Below are 18,775 nucleotides of genomic sequence, written 5' to 3'. Positions count from 1 at the left end.
TAATAGCTCCTCCTTTCAGATGCAGGGAAAGAAAGTAGTAAAATTGTAAGAAATTTGAGGTGGTGTGGAGACTGGAAGGCATGAATTTTTATCTAACTCAATGATCATTAATTCTTCAAAAGGTTAGGATTGGAGAACACAGAGTGTGGGATGACCGAGGGCTACAAATTGTTCTGTTAATCAATGTACAATAATAATGAAAAGAATGTTTTTGTTACTTGAAAAGGTATAATTATTCACATTGCTTTTGTTTGCCTTTCATATGTAAAGATAGTTATTTCACAAGTTTTCTGGGAAATCACAAAATCGATTCTAATTTTATAGCATTTCTAATGTGAATTTAGTTGATAAGTCAGATTTACCTCATTTAAGATGAGAGTAGCTTACAATGACTGTGTTTAGCTTATATGAGAGAAATGTTTTTACTTATTTTGATCTCCGTTTCCATTAAATTTTTTTTTCTTCCTATTAGATGGTTATGGAACAAGGAGATTGGCTGATTGGAGGAGATCTTCAAGTCTTGGATCGAGTTTATTGGAATGATGGTCTTGATCAGTATCGTCTTACTCCTACTGAGCTAAAGCAGAAATTTAAAGATATGAATGCTGGTAAGACATGGATTTAATTACCTAATAGGGGTCGGCCTGGAGAGAAAGTTCTAGAAGATTTTTTCTAGTGCTTACCAAAATGTAAAACAATGATGAGTACAGGTAAATATAGCAGTGGAATATGTAAAGAAAGGTAGTCAATCAAAACCTGTGTAGTTTCATTATAGTGGTATAACTTGATTTGACATTATTTTGAATACCCTGGAAGCTAGATGCTAATATAGAATTTACCTTTCGTTTATTATAAAACTCACATGTTAAAACTGAATGGAACTATAGAATATTATTTGAATAATTCACTCATATAAATATGCTTTTTATGTCAGAATGTTTTACGTGACATATATATATACACACACATATATATATATATATGAATGTCATGTATCTCAGAATGTTTTACGTGACATTCATATATTGGAAGTGCACAGTGTATATATGGTGATGTACCACAGCAAATAATGATATATGAGCATTGTATCATACCATTGTACCAACGAAACATTACCATGATTTAAACAATAGAGAAAGTTGTTTAAAGCAAAAATTAAAAGAAACAACACTGTGTGTAGAAATAATTCTCAAAACAATTCATCAAACTGTCTTTGGGTACAAATTTTTGGTATAGAATTACAGAAGTAAAAGAAACTTAACAAGGAACAATCAGCTGGTTAAGCCTAACATCACCAGATATACACTGTGTACTTCCAATATATGAATGTCATGTATCGCAGCAAATAATAGAACAATGGAACTTTTACCATGTTCACTTCATTTAAAAAATGTTTGTGGATCTTTATATGCCAGTATGCCATGTGCTGAGGATCCATAAATAAGTACTCTAGGAGCTTATGGTATAGAAGAGAGAGACATTAAACAATAACAGAAAAAGTTGTTTAAGAGGAGAGTAGAGAAGCTGCAGATGCTGTTCTTTATAATACTGCTTTCTATATTATAAAGCACTCCAGGACAGGATTTTTATATCAAACTTCCTGCTATTAGGTCTTTGACACAGAGGTGGGTAAATGATGTGCTTACCTTGATGCACCCATACTCTTTCTATACCTGCAAATTGAAGATTCTGTATCAGGGAACAGCATTCACTGTAGATTTGGGGAGGCTTTTTTAAGCCTTAAAATTTGAAGCATCCTGCAGTTGTGCTCCTAATTAATTCCCACCCACTGCAGAGATGGTTTGGCCCTAAGCACTGGTGCTGCTGTCTTTCATATTTTCTGTGTAGAAATCAGATGGATGTGGCTGAGAAAGGGCAGGTGAATGTGTTTGCCTTTTTGGGGTATATAGTTGGCCACCAAGCCGTGTTTGTGAACCAGAAACCCTCATTCCAAGCAACTGCAGAACAACTGGGAAAGAGCAGGCATTTCGTTTGTGTTTGTGTTAGTGTCAGTGAACTCCAGAATGCTCCTGGTAGGCATTCAGAGTTCTGTGTTCAGACTCTGCTTCACCACCTAGCAGTTATGTGTTTGTGGGGAAATTACTTTTCTCTCTAAGGCTCATGGACAATTGATAAGGATATTGATAGTACCTAAAGCATAACATTTTACTTTAAAAAGTGAAATGAGATAAGATGTGTAAGGGACTTTAAACTGTACTGTTATGTAGTAAGAGATTAAGTTGTTGATATGGTTTGGCTGTCCTCCCAAATCTCATCTTGAATTGTAGTTCCCATAATCCGCATCTGTCATGGGAGGGACCCAGTGGGAGGTAGTTGAATCATAGGGGTTGTTTCCCCCGCGACAGTAAGTTCTCAAAAGGTCTGATGGTTTTATAAGGGGCTTCCCCTTTTGCTTGGTTCTCATTCTCTCTCCTGCCACCATGTGAAGAAGGACATGTTTGCTTCCCCTTCCGCCATGATTATAAGTTTCCTGAGGCCTCCCCAGCTGTGTGGAACTGTGAGTCAATTAAACCTCTTTTCTTTATAAGTTACCCGGTCTTGGGCATTTCTTCAGAGCAGCATGGTAATACAGGTGCCTTAATTTTTGTTGTGTGAACTGAGGCTAGACATTATTCATGTGAAGGTTAGAGCAAGAATATCTGTTTATACCTAAGCTCTGCTGTAGACTGCTGAAATTTGAAGTGTTATGAATTTAATAAAATGGGTTAAGAACTGGAGGCCTCAGATGGGCCATCCACTCTTCAGTGCTCCGTAGTTCCTACCTAGTCTGCTTAACTCATTCACATTTCTTTCTTGGCTCCTTTAGAGTTTTTGAGTGTGGGATCCCTTTTTACCCTTTTATACTTTACTCCTGAATTTGAAGCAAATATTTGGCTTAAATTACTCATACAGAAACTTCTTTGAGTGCTGTACTTAGTGCTGTCTGTATAACAGCTCATTTCTCTTCTTTTTGGCTAACATGTTTTAGGCCCAATATACAGGAATGAATAATGACTGATATAAGTTAATAATGATGTCCCACTCTTTTTTGTCAGTGTGTGATTTAAGGGTCAGTGCATTAAGTCATTTCTGGCCATTGAGCTCTAAGGAAGAGGGTTTTCAGGAAAGATTCTCTTTCTGACAGTTTGGCTTATGCCAAACAAATTCTGTTTTTTTCACCCTTCTCTTTCTTCCTGTTTTGGATGTTTGGAGTTCCTGCAACCATTTTATATTCATGAAAATTCCAAATATGCTAACTTTTGTCCTTATACTGTGAGTTTCTCATCCAACCAGGGAATCATTTATCTCCAGATTTCTTATTCAAAGAGATAGCATATATTCAAATTATTTAAGATACTTCTAGTTGGGTTTTCTGTGATTTGCAATCAGAAGCATCTGGTAGTTTATTATCTGTACTCTTCTGTTTTCTGCTGGTGAACAGAAACATGTTTAATGGAGGACTTGCTGTGACCATGTTATTTAAATTTTTGCCAAAAATTGAATTCATATCTGGAACTGATGTTAGTAAATTAGTTGTTGGCATTGTTGAAAGGGTCTTATCAAGGAATTGTTCATAATTAGGGACTTTCATATTACATCTGTTTCGCACTCTTCTTTGTGAGCCAACCATTTTAAGTCATTTAGAGAATGTGTTGCATAATGAATGATTGCAACTTTGTTTAAAGTAGCTGAGAGCCAGTTATTAGCCATACATCAAACAACACAAATTGGAGTGTTATTTTATTTTTCCATTTTTATACTGAGGCAAATAAGCAACAGACCAAGGAGTTTACTTTGTAGTTCTTGTTCACTCTTTTAGGAAGCCAATAACAAGTCAGTTCTGATGTGTTCAGGGGAGAGAAAGCAGGGAATTTATTTATTTATTTTCTTAATCTAGGATTTCTTTTCTTACCTCTTCCTCCTCCTCCTCCCCTCATCTTGGAAGTACTTTGATTACCACATCTGGGCTACTGTCCTGTGCACAGCACTATCAGTGTGACTGTTCTTAGACCACTCTGTAGCTGGGAAGGATTGAGAAGTCTTTAATACCCACATCGGTGATTGCAAGGTGATATATTTCCAGATGGCAAGTTCTTTGAATTACCGATGATTGACCAATGTCCTGGAGGGGAAGAATGCGTTTCACTTATGCCAAGTCAGAGCCTGTTAGTGTTTATTAAACATAGAATATTGGTGTCCTGCTGATTGCAAAGGGAAGAGTTGACATAATTTCTTTCAGACTAGTGTGTGGTAGTACAGTGTTGAATAAATCTGAGAAAGCTTTATAGAGTTGCTGAATTACAAACTACATTTTAAGTGAGTAAATGGAGACATCAGAAGGATGTTTTAAGTAAAGTTAGGGATGGTACATGAGAAAGCTGAGTCAGAAGCAGATCTATGTTTGGCTCTGAAGTGGATAGTGGATCTCAGTGATAAGTGGCAGCAAGCCAGAGAGCTGAGATTGGGTGAGGGGAACCTGTGTCAGTCAGCTCCCAGCAGGAAGCAGAAGGCACACTCAGATGAGGCTTTGAGCATAATTCAATGAAGCGAGTATTTAAAGAAGGGTGGTCAGAGTTAAGGGAACCTACAAGGAGTTGCTGAGATGTCCAGGGACTAGTGGCATTAAGCAGCGTTAGCCAGTCCCAAAGGGGTGAGAGCAGGAATCTGTGTTTCTGAAGCCAGGTGGGAGCTGTAGCTGTGGGAGGGCCGCTGGGCAGAAGCTGTTTGAAGGGTCACCGGCACAGCCAGAATCACAGTGCTGAGGCAGTTGATAGTGGGGAGAAGAGCTCCCCCAAAACTTTTCTCCGTCCATCCTCTGGTTGCCTGCTAATGCCTCCACCCTCGAGGCAGGAGGACAACAGCCCCATCTAGGAGAAGCCCTGAGGGACCCCTGCACTCCCTGCCCCAGGACACCAGAGAATAGATGGGGAGGGGAATGGCAAATAAGCAGCACAGAACTTTATATACTGGCACAAAGCTTTATAGTCAACATCTTACTTTAATTTGGAAGCATTTTTAGTCATGAGAATAGAAAATAGTTCATTGCTGCCATGCTTTAGAGTATGAATTTACCAGTTTGTGAAAAATTCTAATATCTTTATATTTGTTCAAGGGGTCCATCTCTCATTCCTTTATTTCTCCCCCCTCTCTCAAGCAGTTTGAGTAAAAGAAAGACTGTGAGTTTATGATAATCCCAAGGAAGGAGGAGAGATCAGATTGCTTTGTTCTTCCAGGTCCCTTCACAAAAACTCCCACAAAAACAAACATTAAACACACACACAACTCTGGCAACCCGTTCCATTGTCTTGTTTAGCTACTGTATTGATTTAGGGAAAAAGAGAAATGTCTGTTCTTGGAGCTTTGGGGTAGAGAGGCAGATAGAAACCTTGGGTGGGAGGGAAGAAAGGAATTATTAATTACTGCTCTATGCAGTGCAGTCTTACAGTGAAGTTAAGATCTTACAGTGAAGTTAAGAGGAAAGAAGCGAGAAGATTTGTAATTCTGTGTTCAGTGGTTGGGGTGGATACTGGGGCTCTGGCTGTGGGCTGGGATGTGAAGCACAGTTCTGGAAAGTCTGAGGAAGGGTGACTAGGATTTAGGAGCACTGTCTTGCTCATCATCTCATTCATTTATTTGCTGAGCTTCAGATGTCTTTGGATACTCAGCTTGGAAAGAGTAGAGTCTGGGTTGCTCTGCACCGTGCCACAACAGTCCTTGCTGGCAATGCCTCTAGATGAAGCAGTCTGTGGCTTGTCCTACATGTTTTCAGGGAATGCTGATATCTTCATTTCCTTCCTTGTCACACATATGTGCTCAGGAAAACCTTCTTCACTTTCTTCTTCCTCTTCTACCTGCTGGAAGGAAAGGGATCAGACTTCACTTGTTTCCTTAGTGTGTTGGCTCCTGGACTAGGTGATAGGAAATCCAGAGGAAAGGGAGAGAACTTGCTCTACTGGCAAGTTCCTTCACGTAGACATGCAGTACAAGAGAAGGAATAGGCTTTGGGGACCAGACCCAAATTTGGCTTGAGATGTGACAGTAATAGGAAAGGTAGAAGAATTGAGGGAAAGGGGTAGGTAATGAGCAATGTATATTGAAATAGTTTTTGTAATGCGTCTGTCCGGTGAACCGGAAGGAAGGACTTAGAGATGTGGCTAAGAGAAGCCATCTGTATGTGTGCAGTAATTGAACCCAGGTGTGGGGGTAAGCTTCCTGAATGAGTCTGTCAAGAAGGAATTTCATAGGGCCCAGCAGTAAGCCTTGTGGCTCCAAGAGAACCACAAGATGTCAGAAACAGGTGGTTAGACCAGAATAGCCAAGCGGAATAGACGTGTCATATGTTTGATTATAGCTGTGTAAAAATGTGTGCAACAAAGAGAAAAACTAGAAGATTGCACAAAACAAAAGACCATGCTTTCAGGACAGTGTGTTTATGGATGATTTTCTCATCAAATTTTATTGGGTTTCATGGTTTTTACTTTAAAAAAAGCATAGAGAGGCAGATAAGATATAAAAGGTTGGTGCCACAGTTAGAAGGCCTTAAGTGGTGTAGATTTTTATGTCAGTCAGTAGAGAGGTAAGGACCACTTAAATCAGGAAAGTGCCGTTTGAATTTGGCTCACGTTTCATCCTCACTGTTGATGGAACAGCAAGGAATTGGTTGAATCAATGAATCCAGTCCAGCAGTCTCATGTATAGGTGAAGACACCCATTCTTTCCTTCCCTCACTCTCTCCTCCACACTGTGGCAGTGCCGTCACCAGTCTTGTGGTAATAGTGTGGAGGAGTAAGTGAAGGAGTCTTGTCATGTCCTACTGGAGTTGAGGGAACTATATTCCTTTTAATGTGTATTTACTCTTTTAGGTAACGTCTGTGCTCCCCTGCTCTGACTAGACTGCAAGCCCCTGGAGGGCAGGCCAATTTCACTACTTCCTCAGGCTCAGCATGTCTCCAACTGCATTTGCATCCTGTCCCTGGTGGATTTCTTCCCTGTCACTGGCTGTTGTGTAAAGTTGGATAGGGGAAGAAGACCTGTTTGAAGACAGATCTTGTGAAGAGATGAGGAAGGCTGAGTGTGCTGGTAATTAGTGTGCTGCAAATGAGATGTAGGGAACAGAAGGGACTCATTACATGTGGAGGACAGGGCAAGAAAGGAAGCTGAGCCTCTAAGGTGGGTAATGGTGAATTGCTGGTGAGGTGCCTGTGGAGCACTAAGAGGCGGTTGAGGAGACAGTAGTCTGAGTTTGGGTAGAGTTCTGGTCAGAAGACACAGTTTGTAAATCACTAGTACCTAGGGCTCTGCTCAGTGACCTCAGGCACCTGAGAGCAGAGTTGGGAGGGGCTTGACGGGGAGGGCGGCGCCTGTCCTTGCTGTTGTCATAGTGTGGCTTTATTCACTAGTGTGTAGACTGTGGTCTGTCAGATGAGCCTTCATGAGATGTCCCCGTTATTCTTTGAGCACTTCCCTTCTTAGTGGTACAAAAAGGTGTTCCAGCTCATGTTGTACTTTCCTTGCCCCAGCTAAAAGCTGCCATTTGCCAAGGAGCTCTTGTTTATTTAAGTGGGGAATGGTATTTAGAACGTAAAATTTGGGCTTTTGTTTTGCTTCTTGCCACTGGGTAGTCACTATTTGTAGGACCAAACGATGGTCCTACAAAAACCTACAAAAAAAAAAGAAAAAAAAGGATAAAATGAAGAGAGGGGTGTGTGTGTGTATATCTGTAGTTCTAGTGGTCAAAAGGGATATTTTGGGATCTTTTATGTCCATATGTATAACAAAATTTGAAGTACATTGAAAAGGATAGAAAAATGTTAGGTCTATATCCATTGAGAAGGATAGAAAAATGTTAGGTCCATATGTAAAACAAACTTTGAAGTACATTGAGAAGGATAGAAAAATGTTAGGTCTATATCCATTGAGAAGGATAGAAAAAATGTTAGGTCCATATGTAAAACAAAATTTGAAGTACATTGAGAAGGATAGAAAAATGTGAGGTCTATTTCCCTCCTCCCATCCCAAAGCAAAGTAATTTTAAATGCTTGTATATCAGGACTTTTCTGTCTTTTGTACCTAATGTCGTATCAGCTATTTCCTTTGTGAAAACCAGCCCTGTTCTGTTCATGTATAAAGGTAACGTGAGGAACTTCCAAGAGTAGTGATCATGCTGTAAATCTTGGATTTTACATGATGTGGCAAAACAAAAACAAAAAATTCCAGTTAAGTAGGATGCCACAGTCTTCCTGTGATACCTTTTTGTTATGGTGATAGAAGAGGGTCAGAATTGAGAGTAAATTGGAGAAAATGTACTATTTGGCTTACAGATTGTTAGAGGAGAGAGGCTGTTCCTCTCTCTGAGTCGACCTTGGATCAGCATGGCATGATGCTTTGTCAGGTATTGTGAGGGCGGCGAAATACAGAGCTCCTCTAACCGGATTAGAAAGGTCTCCTGCTAGCAAGCACCAGGTAGGAATGAAGCCAGGGTTGTAAGCAGGAGATAAGGAGTTAACCAGTTTCATCTGTCTAGTAGTTTTCATTGTTTTACGGGATATTGTTGTTGCTAAACTATAATCTAGAATTCAGACCTTCGATCATAAAACAAAATATGGTTCTAGTCGAGCAGAGTAATCGTAAGTGAGCATGTTTGGACAGTAAGTAAATTTTTGAAACTACAAATACATGTTTCTACCTTTCTGTCTCCCTTAGTAAAGCATTATCTTAGGTTCTTTGGAGGGATTGATCTGATGGGTAACTGAGGCACAGACCAAAAATGTATATCTGTGATAAGCAGTGGATCCACGATGTTAGGATCAGAAAGTCTGATGATTGCTCTCATTTCCCATGAATGCAAGAAAGTAATTCTTACAAATCCATGATTGCTATATTACATATCCTCAGATAAGTATGATTTACTTAATATTGTATAGTAGAAGTATAGGTCATGTTATCCTAGAGTAAATGGTCAAAGCAGTACATTTTTTTTTTTTAACCAGTTTTCTGATTTCTGAGTTTGCATATGTTTGCTTAATCCTGAGTATCAAGTTTTAAGAAAAATTACGTATCCTTTGGAAGGTAATCTGTTAGAAGCGTGCTATTCTTAACTCTGGAAATTCTCTTTTCAGATGCTGTCTTTGCATTTCAATTACGCAACCCAGTGCACAATGGACATGCCCTGTTAATGCAGGATACCCATAAGCAACTTCTAGAGAGGGGCTACCGGCGCCCTGTCCTCCTCCTCCACCCTCTGGGTGGCTGGACAAAGGATGATGACGTTCCTTTGATGTGGCGTATGAAGCAGCATGCTGCAGTGTTGGAAGAAGGAGTTCTGAATCCTGAGACGACAGTGGTGGCCATCTTCCCATCTCCCATGATGTATGCCGGACCAACAGAGGTAAACTGCTTGTAAGATTTTCACTGCAGCAGTGTTAAAGCCACTCTTACCAACACAGCTAGTATCACCATCCAATTGCTTTTTCTCTGCTGTGTAGGCCTGTTCCAAACATTTAGCATACATGACATCCTCTCCTGCTCATTAGGGATGTTCCCTGGATGTTAGGGACAGCCTTGAGAAAGGAAAGGTGGGGAGAGGTTTCACTTGCTCTTGTAGGTCTTAGTGCCAGTTGTGAAGGAGGGGATGTTCCCTGCAAACAGGGCTGGGTGTGTTTGGGAAGTTATGCCACAAGCTCCTCTTGTAATTGCTGGCCACATTGCAGACACAACAACAACACTGATCTTGTCCCGTTACCAAAGTTCTAGATCTTTGTTAAAGAGGGGAGCTGGGCAAAGCCTTTTTGTTTATATTCTTCTCTGTGTCCTTGTGTTTTCAGAGATAGGCACATTCCTTTCCTCTAGGTATAGGATGGGCACCTCTGGAATGAGGGTCTTTTGACCTACTTCAGGGGAAGATCTGCTACCTTTTTATGACTGCCTTAGGGGAAGGTGAGAGTGGCTTGGTTTTTTTCTGCTGTTTTCTCAAATGCCAAGGTGCCATATTTTGGAGTAGTGTGTTCTGAACCGTATCAGTATGCTAGCTGCAGCAACTCCTTCCCTGGCCTCAGATTCAACTCTGCTCACTACCTGCAAGAGCATGGTCTAGTGGAAATAATACAAGACTGTTGCCGAGCAGTCCAGGCACAGTTCTGGGCCTGGGTTGCCACCAGCTGGTTTGTAATCTCACATTAGACTTCTTGAGACCTTTCTAGACTATGTTTAAGTGCACAGTAAGTGGAATAGGTAGGACTAAGGCTTCTTTAAGATTCTGTCCCATTCTGATCAGTTCCTAATTTGTCTTATTTTCTTTTAACTTCACATTGACGTATACACACACACACACACACACACACACACACACACACACACACGGGAAAGTATACATGAAAAAGTATATATGATTTGAGTTGCAGACGTATTAAAAGAAAAAGCACATCTTTCATAGATGCAAGTAAATGAATTTTTCCCATTGGAACAGCGGCATACAATCAGCTTCCAGATTAAAAAAAAATTTTATCAGCACCCAGAAGTTTTTCTTCTTGCCCCTTTCTGTTCACTACTTGTCCTCCCCATAGGAGTCATCAGTACCCTCACATTAACATCATAGGCCCAATTAGCTTGTGTTTAAGATTGGATACCCTGGGAGCAGACTCTGAGAGTGAGGTGAGAGTTCAGGAAGTCTCTTAGGGAGAACTCTTGGGATCAACACCTCTGGAAGGGAAGAGAAAGGAAGGGAGCAGGATTCTGTAGAGGGGGAGGTCGAGCTACAAGTCAGTCTCAGTGGAGGCTTTAGTTGAGTCCATGGGGAGCTCTGGAAAGGCCCTTCAGAGATGTCCAAAGTTGCATGGGAAATAGGCATTATACCTCAGTGTTTCCAGGGGTTGGCTGCCCATGGGAGGGGGCTTACCTTTGGGTGCTGCTTCTCCTTTCAATAGAAGCAATTTCTGAGCGGGGTGACAGCTGCTGGGTGTCTGCTGGCAGCCGAGAACCTGGAGAACCTGCTCCCTTCCTGCAGAAGGCCTGAGTATTGCATCACAGCGTTAAGTCCAGCTGGTTTTTAATATTTCTGTAATTCAAATCATACCACATATGCTCTTTTGTGTCTGGCTTCTTTCACTGTACATTGTGCTTGTGAAACTCACCTCTATTGTTATGTAATTAGTGGCAGATTGTTCATTCTTGGGGCTGTGTGGTGTTTCGTTGTGTGATTATACCCAATATTGTTGATGGGCATTTGGGCACTTTACAGATTTTTGCTCTTAAGAATAGTGCTGGCGTGAAGATTTTAGTGCATGTGTTTTTGTGGACATTTCTGTTAGTTATACCAGGGAGGAGAATTGCTAGGTCCTGGGATATGTATTTGTTCAGTGTTAGTAGATTCTGCCAGTCAGTTTTTTGATGTGGTTGTACCAGTTTACACTCCCATCAGCAGTGTATTGCCTCATCAGTACTTGAGTATCCTTTTCATTTTAGCCATTTTGGTCCTTTAGTCCTGATTACTTAGCCAAGCACTCTGTAATACTTTTCCTACTTCTTAACCAGCCTCAAAAAATCTCCTCATTGAACCAGTTTCACTGAAATGGAGTCTTAGTAAATGCGTTGTAGTTATAAAGGATTGAGAAATAGAATATAATGATAGTCCATATTTTATTGATTTCTTACTATATTTTTCAGACAATATTCTGAATGCTTTACATATGTTAACTAAATCCTTATAAAGATTGCTAGTTAATGTATAACTTATAAGTTATTTGTTTTAAGTTTTATGTTAGGTTTTATAACATGTTATAAGGATTAATCCTTATAAGAGGGTAGGTACTATTGTTATTCACAGTTCACAGCTGAGGAACCTGAAGTAGGGAGGTTAAACTATGTTTGAGATCACATAGTAGTAGTAAATGGTAGAGATAAAGTCTAAACCTAAGTAATCTGGCTCCAGAGCTATGTACTATAATTTCACATAATTTTTAATATTATTATATAACATTAAGATATTTTTTAAAATGTGTAGCCACATCTTTTTTGAAAAGACTAGAAATAAATTCTTATAATATCCTATAAGAGTTCCAAAATAGTGAGTTAGGCTGGCCCTAGCAACATTCGTTAGAGGTGGAATCTCCAAACAAACTTACTTTTTTTTCAGAGCCTAGAGTTGTGGGTTGTGATATTCTTTGTATAATATGTATTCTTAATCTTTGTATTCTTACAATACCTGACTCGTGATATTGGTATTATCTGCCTATATTTCTGTTGTTGAGAGGAGCAAATAGGATCAATGTAAATCATGTAACACATTGCCTGGCTCATGACAATATGTGGCAATTGGGCTTCCTTTAAAAAACTGCTTTGCTGCAAATTCTCAGCATTTCTAGGATTCTGGCCCCACATCCAAGGAACTGTCTATATCTCCAGGCTGCTTCATAAGTCTATGAAGTCCTAGAGTTTGATTATGACAGGGAGCCTGGGATGACCTACTGCCTAACAGGTTTCATGTCAGAGTGTGTGTCTTAGCCCTGATTTGGGATATCCTTTGGTGTTTAATAATGTATAAAGCTAATATAAAGAAATTGAAAATACCCATTTTATGAGTGCCTATGCATGTGTCACTCACTGAATAGCTGCTTTGCATGCATTAGGTTACCCCACAACTTGGTGAGGAAGGTTTTATTCTTGTTTTACCAGTGAGATTACTGAAGCACAGAGAGGCTAAGTGACTTAACTGTAGTCTGTCAAAGAAGACCAGAGCTGTACAGTGATTAAAGTAATAAAAACAGAACTTTATTCAGGAAGTATTGCAACAGGAGAATAAAGACTTCAGTGTAGAACTGGGCTCAACTCTGAATACAGCATAGACAGGTGGGGATTGATATCCAAGGACAGGGTGGAGGTAAGTGGATGGAAAACTACTGAGAGGAAACATTGGAAGCAGGGGATTCTGGAATAAGTGGGATTTTTGCTGAAGGCAGGCCAGGATCATCAGGTACCTGGGAAGTGGGTGGAAGATAAGGAATTTGATCAGATAATGAGGGTGAGCAGATACTGAGAATAGAGGATTCTCAATAAACAAACTTGGCAAGATTTTTGCTACAGTTGGGCAATGCAGGCCTGATAAGGATGGACACCAAAGGTCAAGGCTTAGAGGGCTCAGAGGAGCCTGACTAGTTAGTGTCTGTCTAGGAGAGACGCAGAACTGGGACTGAAACTTGGGCCTATTTTTTTTTCCTTCTAGGGGTCCTTGCTGCCAGGAAGCCTCTAAGTAACTTTGGGCTTTGGCATTTGGAGGGAAGGCCAAGAAGTTAGTTGTTCTGGGTGCCTACAGAGCTCCCAGGTTTTCTAGGGAGACTAAGAGGCACGTTAAAGCTGTGTCTGCCTCTACATCTCTGTCTGGAGTGTGAATTGTGAGCGTAAGAGATGTGGTTCTTTTCAGGAAGGCCCAGCTCTGATGCCTGAGCAAAAGGTGGTTTTTTAACTTCTGAGTTTGTGAAGAATAAGCTTTAGAAATTCTAGTAAACATCTTAATATTTCAGACCATGAAGTGTTTTAATGTTTTTGGACTGGCAGTACTTAGGCTGTTGGATTGCGCTACTTAGGAAAAGTATCTCTTTTTCTCAAGGACCTAACTTGTGTGTTTGACTTATTTGGCTTATTTGCAGCCATAAGTGAAGAATTTTTTTGTAATTAAAAAAACACCCTCATTTTTGTAGCTTTTCCAGTGACATCAGGAAAAAGTCTGTCAGTAATGCTTATTTGCCAGCTAATAATAATAAAATAAAAACAATGACTCTTCCTTTAATCGTTTTCTGTAGGTCATTTAGAAGGCATTGGTACCAGATTTGTTTCCTTAGCACAAATGCTTTTCAGAACCATGAGCAGCTGTTAAGCCTATTTGGTTATCAACAGGATGTTCCTGATTTTCCAGTCTGTAAAGATTTTATGGCTTGAATCCTACATTCCACTTCAGGAATGGAGGAGGCGAGGATGTGGAGGGAGTGTTAACTTTCTAATGCTAAAATGGTGTTATAGATACACATTTTGTCTTTCTGAGGTATTAATTGACTATGTAGGAAGTTCTGTTTGTCTCATCTCACTAAATACTAAGTCCATTTTTGTGAAGGATAAATAATACTTTCTAAGACCTGTGACATGAAAGTGTCAAAAGTAGGATGTTTTTGAGAATGTGGATATATGTTACTAACAGATATACCCTTGGTTTATGAAGTTTTAATGAGGATTACCAGTTGAATTTGGGGGAAAATGCAGTTGGAGGTAGAGATTATCCTTTGCCGTGAAAATTACCCATGCACTGTTAAATAACTCTTTAAAAGAAACTGATTCTGTGTAAGCGAGTGGATACCCTTCACCAGGGACAGTAGAACATACTATGACATGGATGCCAGTGTGCTTGTTTAATTAGTCCATGCTTTACAACAGTATTTGGAGCAATGAGTAGGGTGTCTCTTAGGATATAAACTTGTTCTTCCCTCTACACACTTCCAAGAGCTCTAGCAACTGATGTTACTTCTTGAGATCTGAGTCTAATTATACAAGCCATAGACACCTAAGTTTTACTTGTACCTTTGACTCTCTTTGGGGGTCTTTGTTAATTTTGCCTTCTCATTTATCTTGTTCCAAAGTTTCTTGAGTAGTATGATACCGTTCACAATCTCTTTTCCAAAATCTTTAGGATTATGTATTACTTATTTCTCCTGATGGGTCTGGGATGGTACCCCCATGTTAAAGCACATTAATATTCCTGTAGCAAAGTGAATGATTTTTCTCACAAATAGGGTCGGCAAAAAGGCTGATTGAAACTTTCTCAGTTTTGATCAGGTTTTGCTACCAAGTGAGTTACAAAACTAGGTTTTTAGATTTCAGAAGTTTCGATAAGCAATTGTGGGCCTGTACCACAAATGCATTTAGAGTGTGTTGATTTACTTTGAAAGTAATTTTGGGGATCCCTGTAGTCTTTTTTATATACTTTTGGCTTATCTATGTCTCGAGAACTGAACTTATTTCATTAGGAAACATCAGATTTTGCAGGTGTTATAGGTTGCTTTTCTTAGGGAAAAAAATGTCATTTTTTTTTTCTCTTAATAGAGTTTCAGTTCAGAATTTGTTCTTGCTTGTTTCTTACTAAAGCAGTATCAAATTCAGATTTGTCTGTTAGTCTGATTTTTCAGGTTTTCTGATTTCCCAGCTAGGTAATCTATACAGCTTCCTCCCTAAGTGTCCTTGACACAGTGTCAGTAGCTCAGTATGAATATGAATGTGTGGGTTTTGGGATCTCACAGACCCAGGTCCAAAGACTTGATCCTTCACTAGTTCATTTTGCAGCTAGGATATGTTATTTGAATTCTCCAAGTCCCTGTTTTCTTATTTGTAAAACAGGAATAATAACTATCTTATTGATTTGCTTTAAACGTTAAATAATATTTATAAAACATTTTGTACAGTGACTGGCATATTAGGAAGAGCTTGTTAATTGTTACCTAGTTTAATTTCCTCTTCTCACCCTAATGAAGGACCTCATGAAATATTTTCCAGTGCCTTATCACCATGGTTGCCTTCCTCTATTTTCTTAGAATAATAATCAGTGGGAGGGCAGAGAGCCTCTTGAGGGCCCCTGGGTTTGAGGGGCAGGAAGAAGAGGTAGAGGCTGAGCGTTTCCAGGCTTGCTGTCTCTACTCTGAGCCCCCACTCTGGGAGGGCTGATATTGTCCTCACCTGACTGGGGGTCTGGGCTCAGCCAGGGCAAGGTCACTTCCAAGAATAAAAGTAGTTTGGTTGCTGATTGTTCTGAAAAAAATGCAGCTCTTACATTTGAGGTATATCTTTTTGGAGATTGAGACATTATTCTTAAAGATAAAGGAAATTTGGGGGAAATTCTGTATGTTGTATTGAACCTCATATATGAAATAAATAATTCAGACTCCATAATCTAGACTCCCTTTCAGCCCTTAAAATTGTTTGAGAGTTTTTGTAAGGTATGTTTAATTCTCTCCTACAAGATGAAGAATGAAACGTCTAAGTAACTTTCATAATTTTTGCATTGCAAACTAGAAATGTGACTCTCATGAGGCAACTGTTCAGTATCAGTACAGAGTAATAGAACTTAATAGAGGCACTTAGAATATCAGTTGTATTAATACAAAGATCAAAAGCCACAGTATCAGGAATCTGTATGCTGGAAGGATGAGCGTTGCCTTTCACTTGCCTGTCTAGATTCTCCCAGTCAGCTTGAAGAGTTTAAAATAATTCCAATCTCTGGAAAATCAAGAGGCAGGCCACTATGATTCGGGAATTTCAAGAAAATGTGTTAATGCTAGATAATGTACAACCAAGATTAGGGATATTTTAATATCGAACTCATCAGATTAATTAAGGTATAGATTTTTTACACAGCAAAATTAGGTAATGCATTTGACTTCCTAAGGAATTTTTATAGCATTAACACAAATACATTTTTGACAGTCTAGAAAATAATATTCAAACATTTACTAAAAAAAAGTTTCTGTGCCTGATGTTCTTTTATAAACCCTTTGAGTATATAAAGTTGGCCTTAGAGAATGTTGACTTTAATAAAATTTATTACACTTAAATAAATGCAGATTTTGGTGTGAAGATACAAAGAAATAAATTACTTAAGTGGGACTTAAAATTTAATTGTTCAATTCATTATTCTCAGTATTTTTAATTCAGAAAAATTGAAAATGTCATATATCTAATCTGCCAGATTTCTGGAACAGTGAACTTTCTCAACCGTTAGGTGTGGGGAGAGAATGGTTTAGTGGTAGTGGCATTATATGTAAGCGGTATAGTCCATTTTATAATTTTATAATGTAACTTTAAATTTGAAAAGTAGGTTTTTAATTTGTTTTTGTTTTAGAAACTACTGAAAATAAAATTTACCAAAGTCTTTGCCAGGTTTGGAAGTGGGGAGATAAGTGATGGACACTATTTTCAAATGGATTTGGAATGTATATAAACATCAGGTTTATAAAAAGGGGCATGAATTAAAAGGTTAAGAAACTCTTCTCAATAACGTGCCGTATTGGAATGAATCTAGAACCATTCTAACTCTGAAGGATTTTATATTATAAATGTTGTGTGTGGAGATATGTAACTGAGGTTCTTATCTATCAGCAATCATTGACTTATTAGTCATGTGGTATCTTAACCTATGATGGATGGCAAGGAGAAGCCATTATAGAATTAAAATTTTCATAGATAAATCTTTTAAAGCATTGACTGTAATTTGGATCAGAAACTACTTTCCTATTCTCACTATTGGATAGTAAACTAAACTAATTCTTGCTGGTATGACTCACACTATGGAAATTAAGTAAAAATTTGAGTAAACCTTAGCTCCACAAATGTCCTTGGGAAGGAAATTTTGAAACAAATATCTGTTTATTTTAACTATAGTTATTTATTTTTAGTAACCCATATTCTGCCTTCCATTTTGATAAGACAATTCTCAAACCCTATCTAAAGGTGAAATGAGATAATTGTTGAACCTAAGTATTATTTACTTGAATTTGGTCCTCCTGGCCTCCCCTGCTTTTTCATTTTCTTGAATAAGGCAGTGTGGAAATTTTGTACCACATTGTGAATCAGGTCCACACTGGGGATGTCATTATTCTGTTTCCAGAGTGTAAGCCCTGCCTTACACTCCAGAGTGTTACCCATTTGGTCTTTTCGAATTCATACTTCTCATCACTCTCATTCCTCCTTTTGCTTGAGTTGCACGCTTCTGCTGTCGTTTTACTAGTAAGCGAATTCAGCGAGTGATTTTCCAAAATCAGATTCTCTAGGGCATGATGATTGTGATAGAGATCAAGGCCTAGAATGTTTGTTTCGTTTCTCCACAACGTTTCTATTATGTATTTTGTATTGTAAAACTGCTTCTTAAACTTCCTGTATTATAAATATCTTCTTATGTTAATTTAGATATTGATCTTTTTTGAAATGGCACAGTTCCCTGCTGTTTAGGAATTTAATTCAATAACAACACCCAATTGAAGGATCTTTGGATTCGTTTCTGTCTTTTGACAACCTGTAATGAATCCTAAAGTGAACCTTTTTGCATATTTGCCTCACAATATTTCTGGAATTGAAATTGCTTGGGGTTTTGGACATATTATCAAAATCTTGCCTTTCAGATGTCTTATACCCAGTTTTCTTTCACATAAGCAGAGCAAAGTAGTATAATACTGTTTAAAAAGGTAGTCACTGTGCACTCACACACCTGCTTTGTCACTGACTTTGAAATGCTGGAAGCTTGAAAGTTTGTGACTGACAAGATAAACAGAGAAGCACACTTACTAAGCCGGGGTCTCTGTGTACCTATGTCACTAAGTCCATGAAATACCACAGCTTCCAGAAAATGCAACTGTTGTGCTATTTTGGGCGATAAAAATACTTTAAAGTCTTTATAAAGTAATGTTTATTATGTAATTTTTTAGTTTCATGGTCCCAGCATGTAGATTATTCTTTCTGTAGGGTTATTACCAGCATATAAATTTATGTTAGTGGTTTTATTTTTAAAATGTTAACTCACTGGTCACCTCCTATTGTTTCTCCTTTTTGTTTCCTATAATTGCCTCACTTTATCATAAAAAACAGTTTGTAGGAGATTGGAAGTATGTGGAGGAAAACAGTCCTTATTTGCTCCACCTGTTTCCTTTAATTATTGGCCTGCTTTTAAATGCAGAGGTCATTGAATTGACGTGTTGGATGAGCATCTTCTTGGCTTTGTTGATAACAAAAAGAATCATATTCGTGGAGA

General features: G+C 38.7%; 1 protein-coding gene across 1 annotated transcript in view; it reads left to right on the top strand.

The window, feature by feature from the left end:
- PAPSS1 (3'-phosphoadenosine 5'-phosphosulfate synthase 1) overlaps window positions 1-18,775 on the top strand; it is a 113,290-nt gene that overhangs the window by 70,348 nt on the left and 24,167 nt on the right. Inside the window, exons 9-10 of the mRNA XM_011989804.1 lie at window positions 473-608; window positions 9,120-9,388. Of these exons, the coding sequence (XP_011845194.1) occupies window positions 473-608; window positions 9,120-9,388 (405 nt within the window). The remainder of the gene's footprint in view (window positions 1-472; window positions 609-9,119; window positions 9,389-18,775) is intronic.

The sequence above is a fragment of the Mandrillus leucophaeus genome, unplaced genomic scaffold (genome assembly GCF_000951045.1).
Source record: "Mandrillus leucophaeus isolate KB7577 unplaced genomic scaffold, Mleu.le_1.0 Scaffold364, whole genome shotgun sequence".
Taxonomy (NCBI): domain Eukaryota; kingdom Metazoa; phylum Chordata; class Mammalia; order Primates; family Cercopithecidae; genus Mandrillus; species Mandrillus leucophaeus.
Note: the sequence above shows the minus strand (reverse complement) of the source record. Positions and strands in the feature narration are given on the sequence as shown.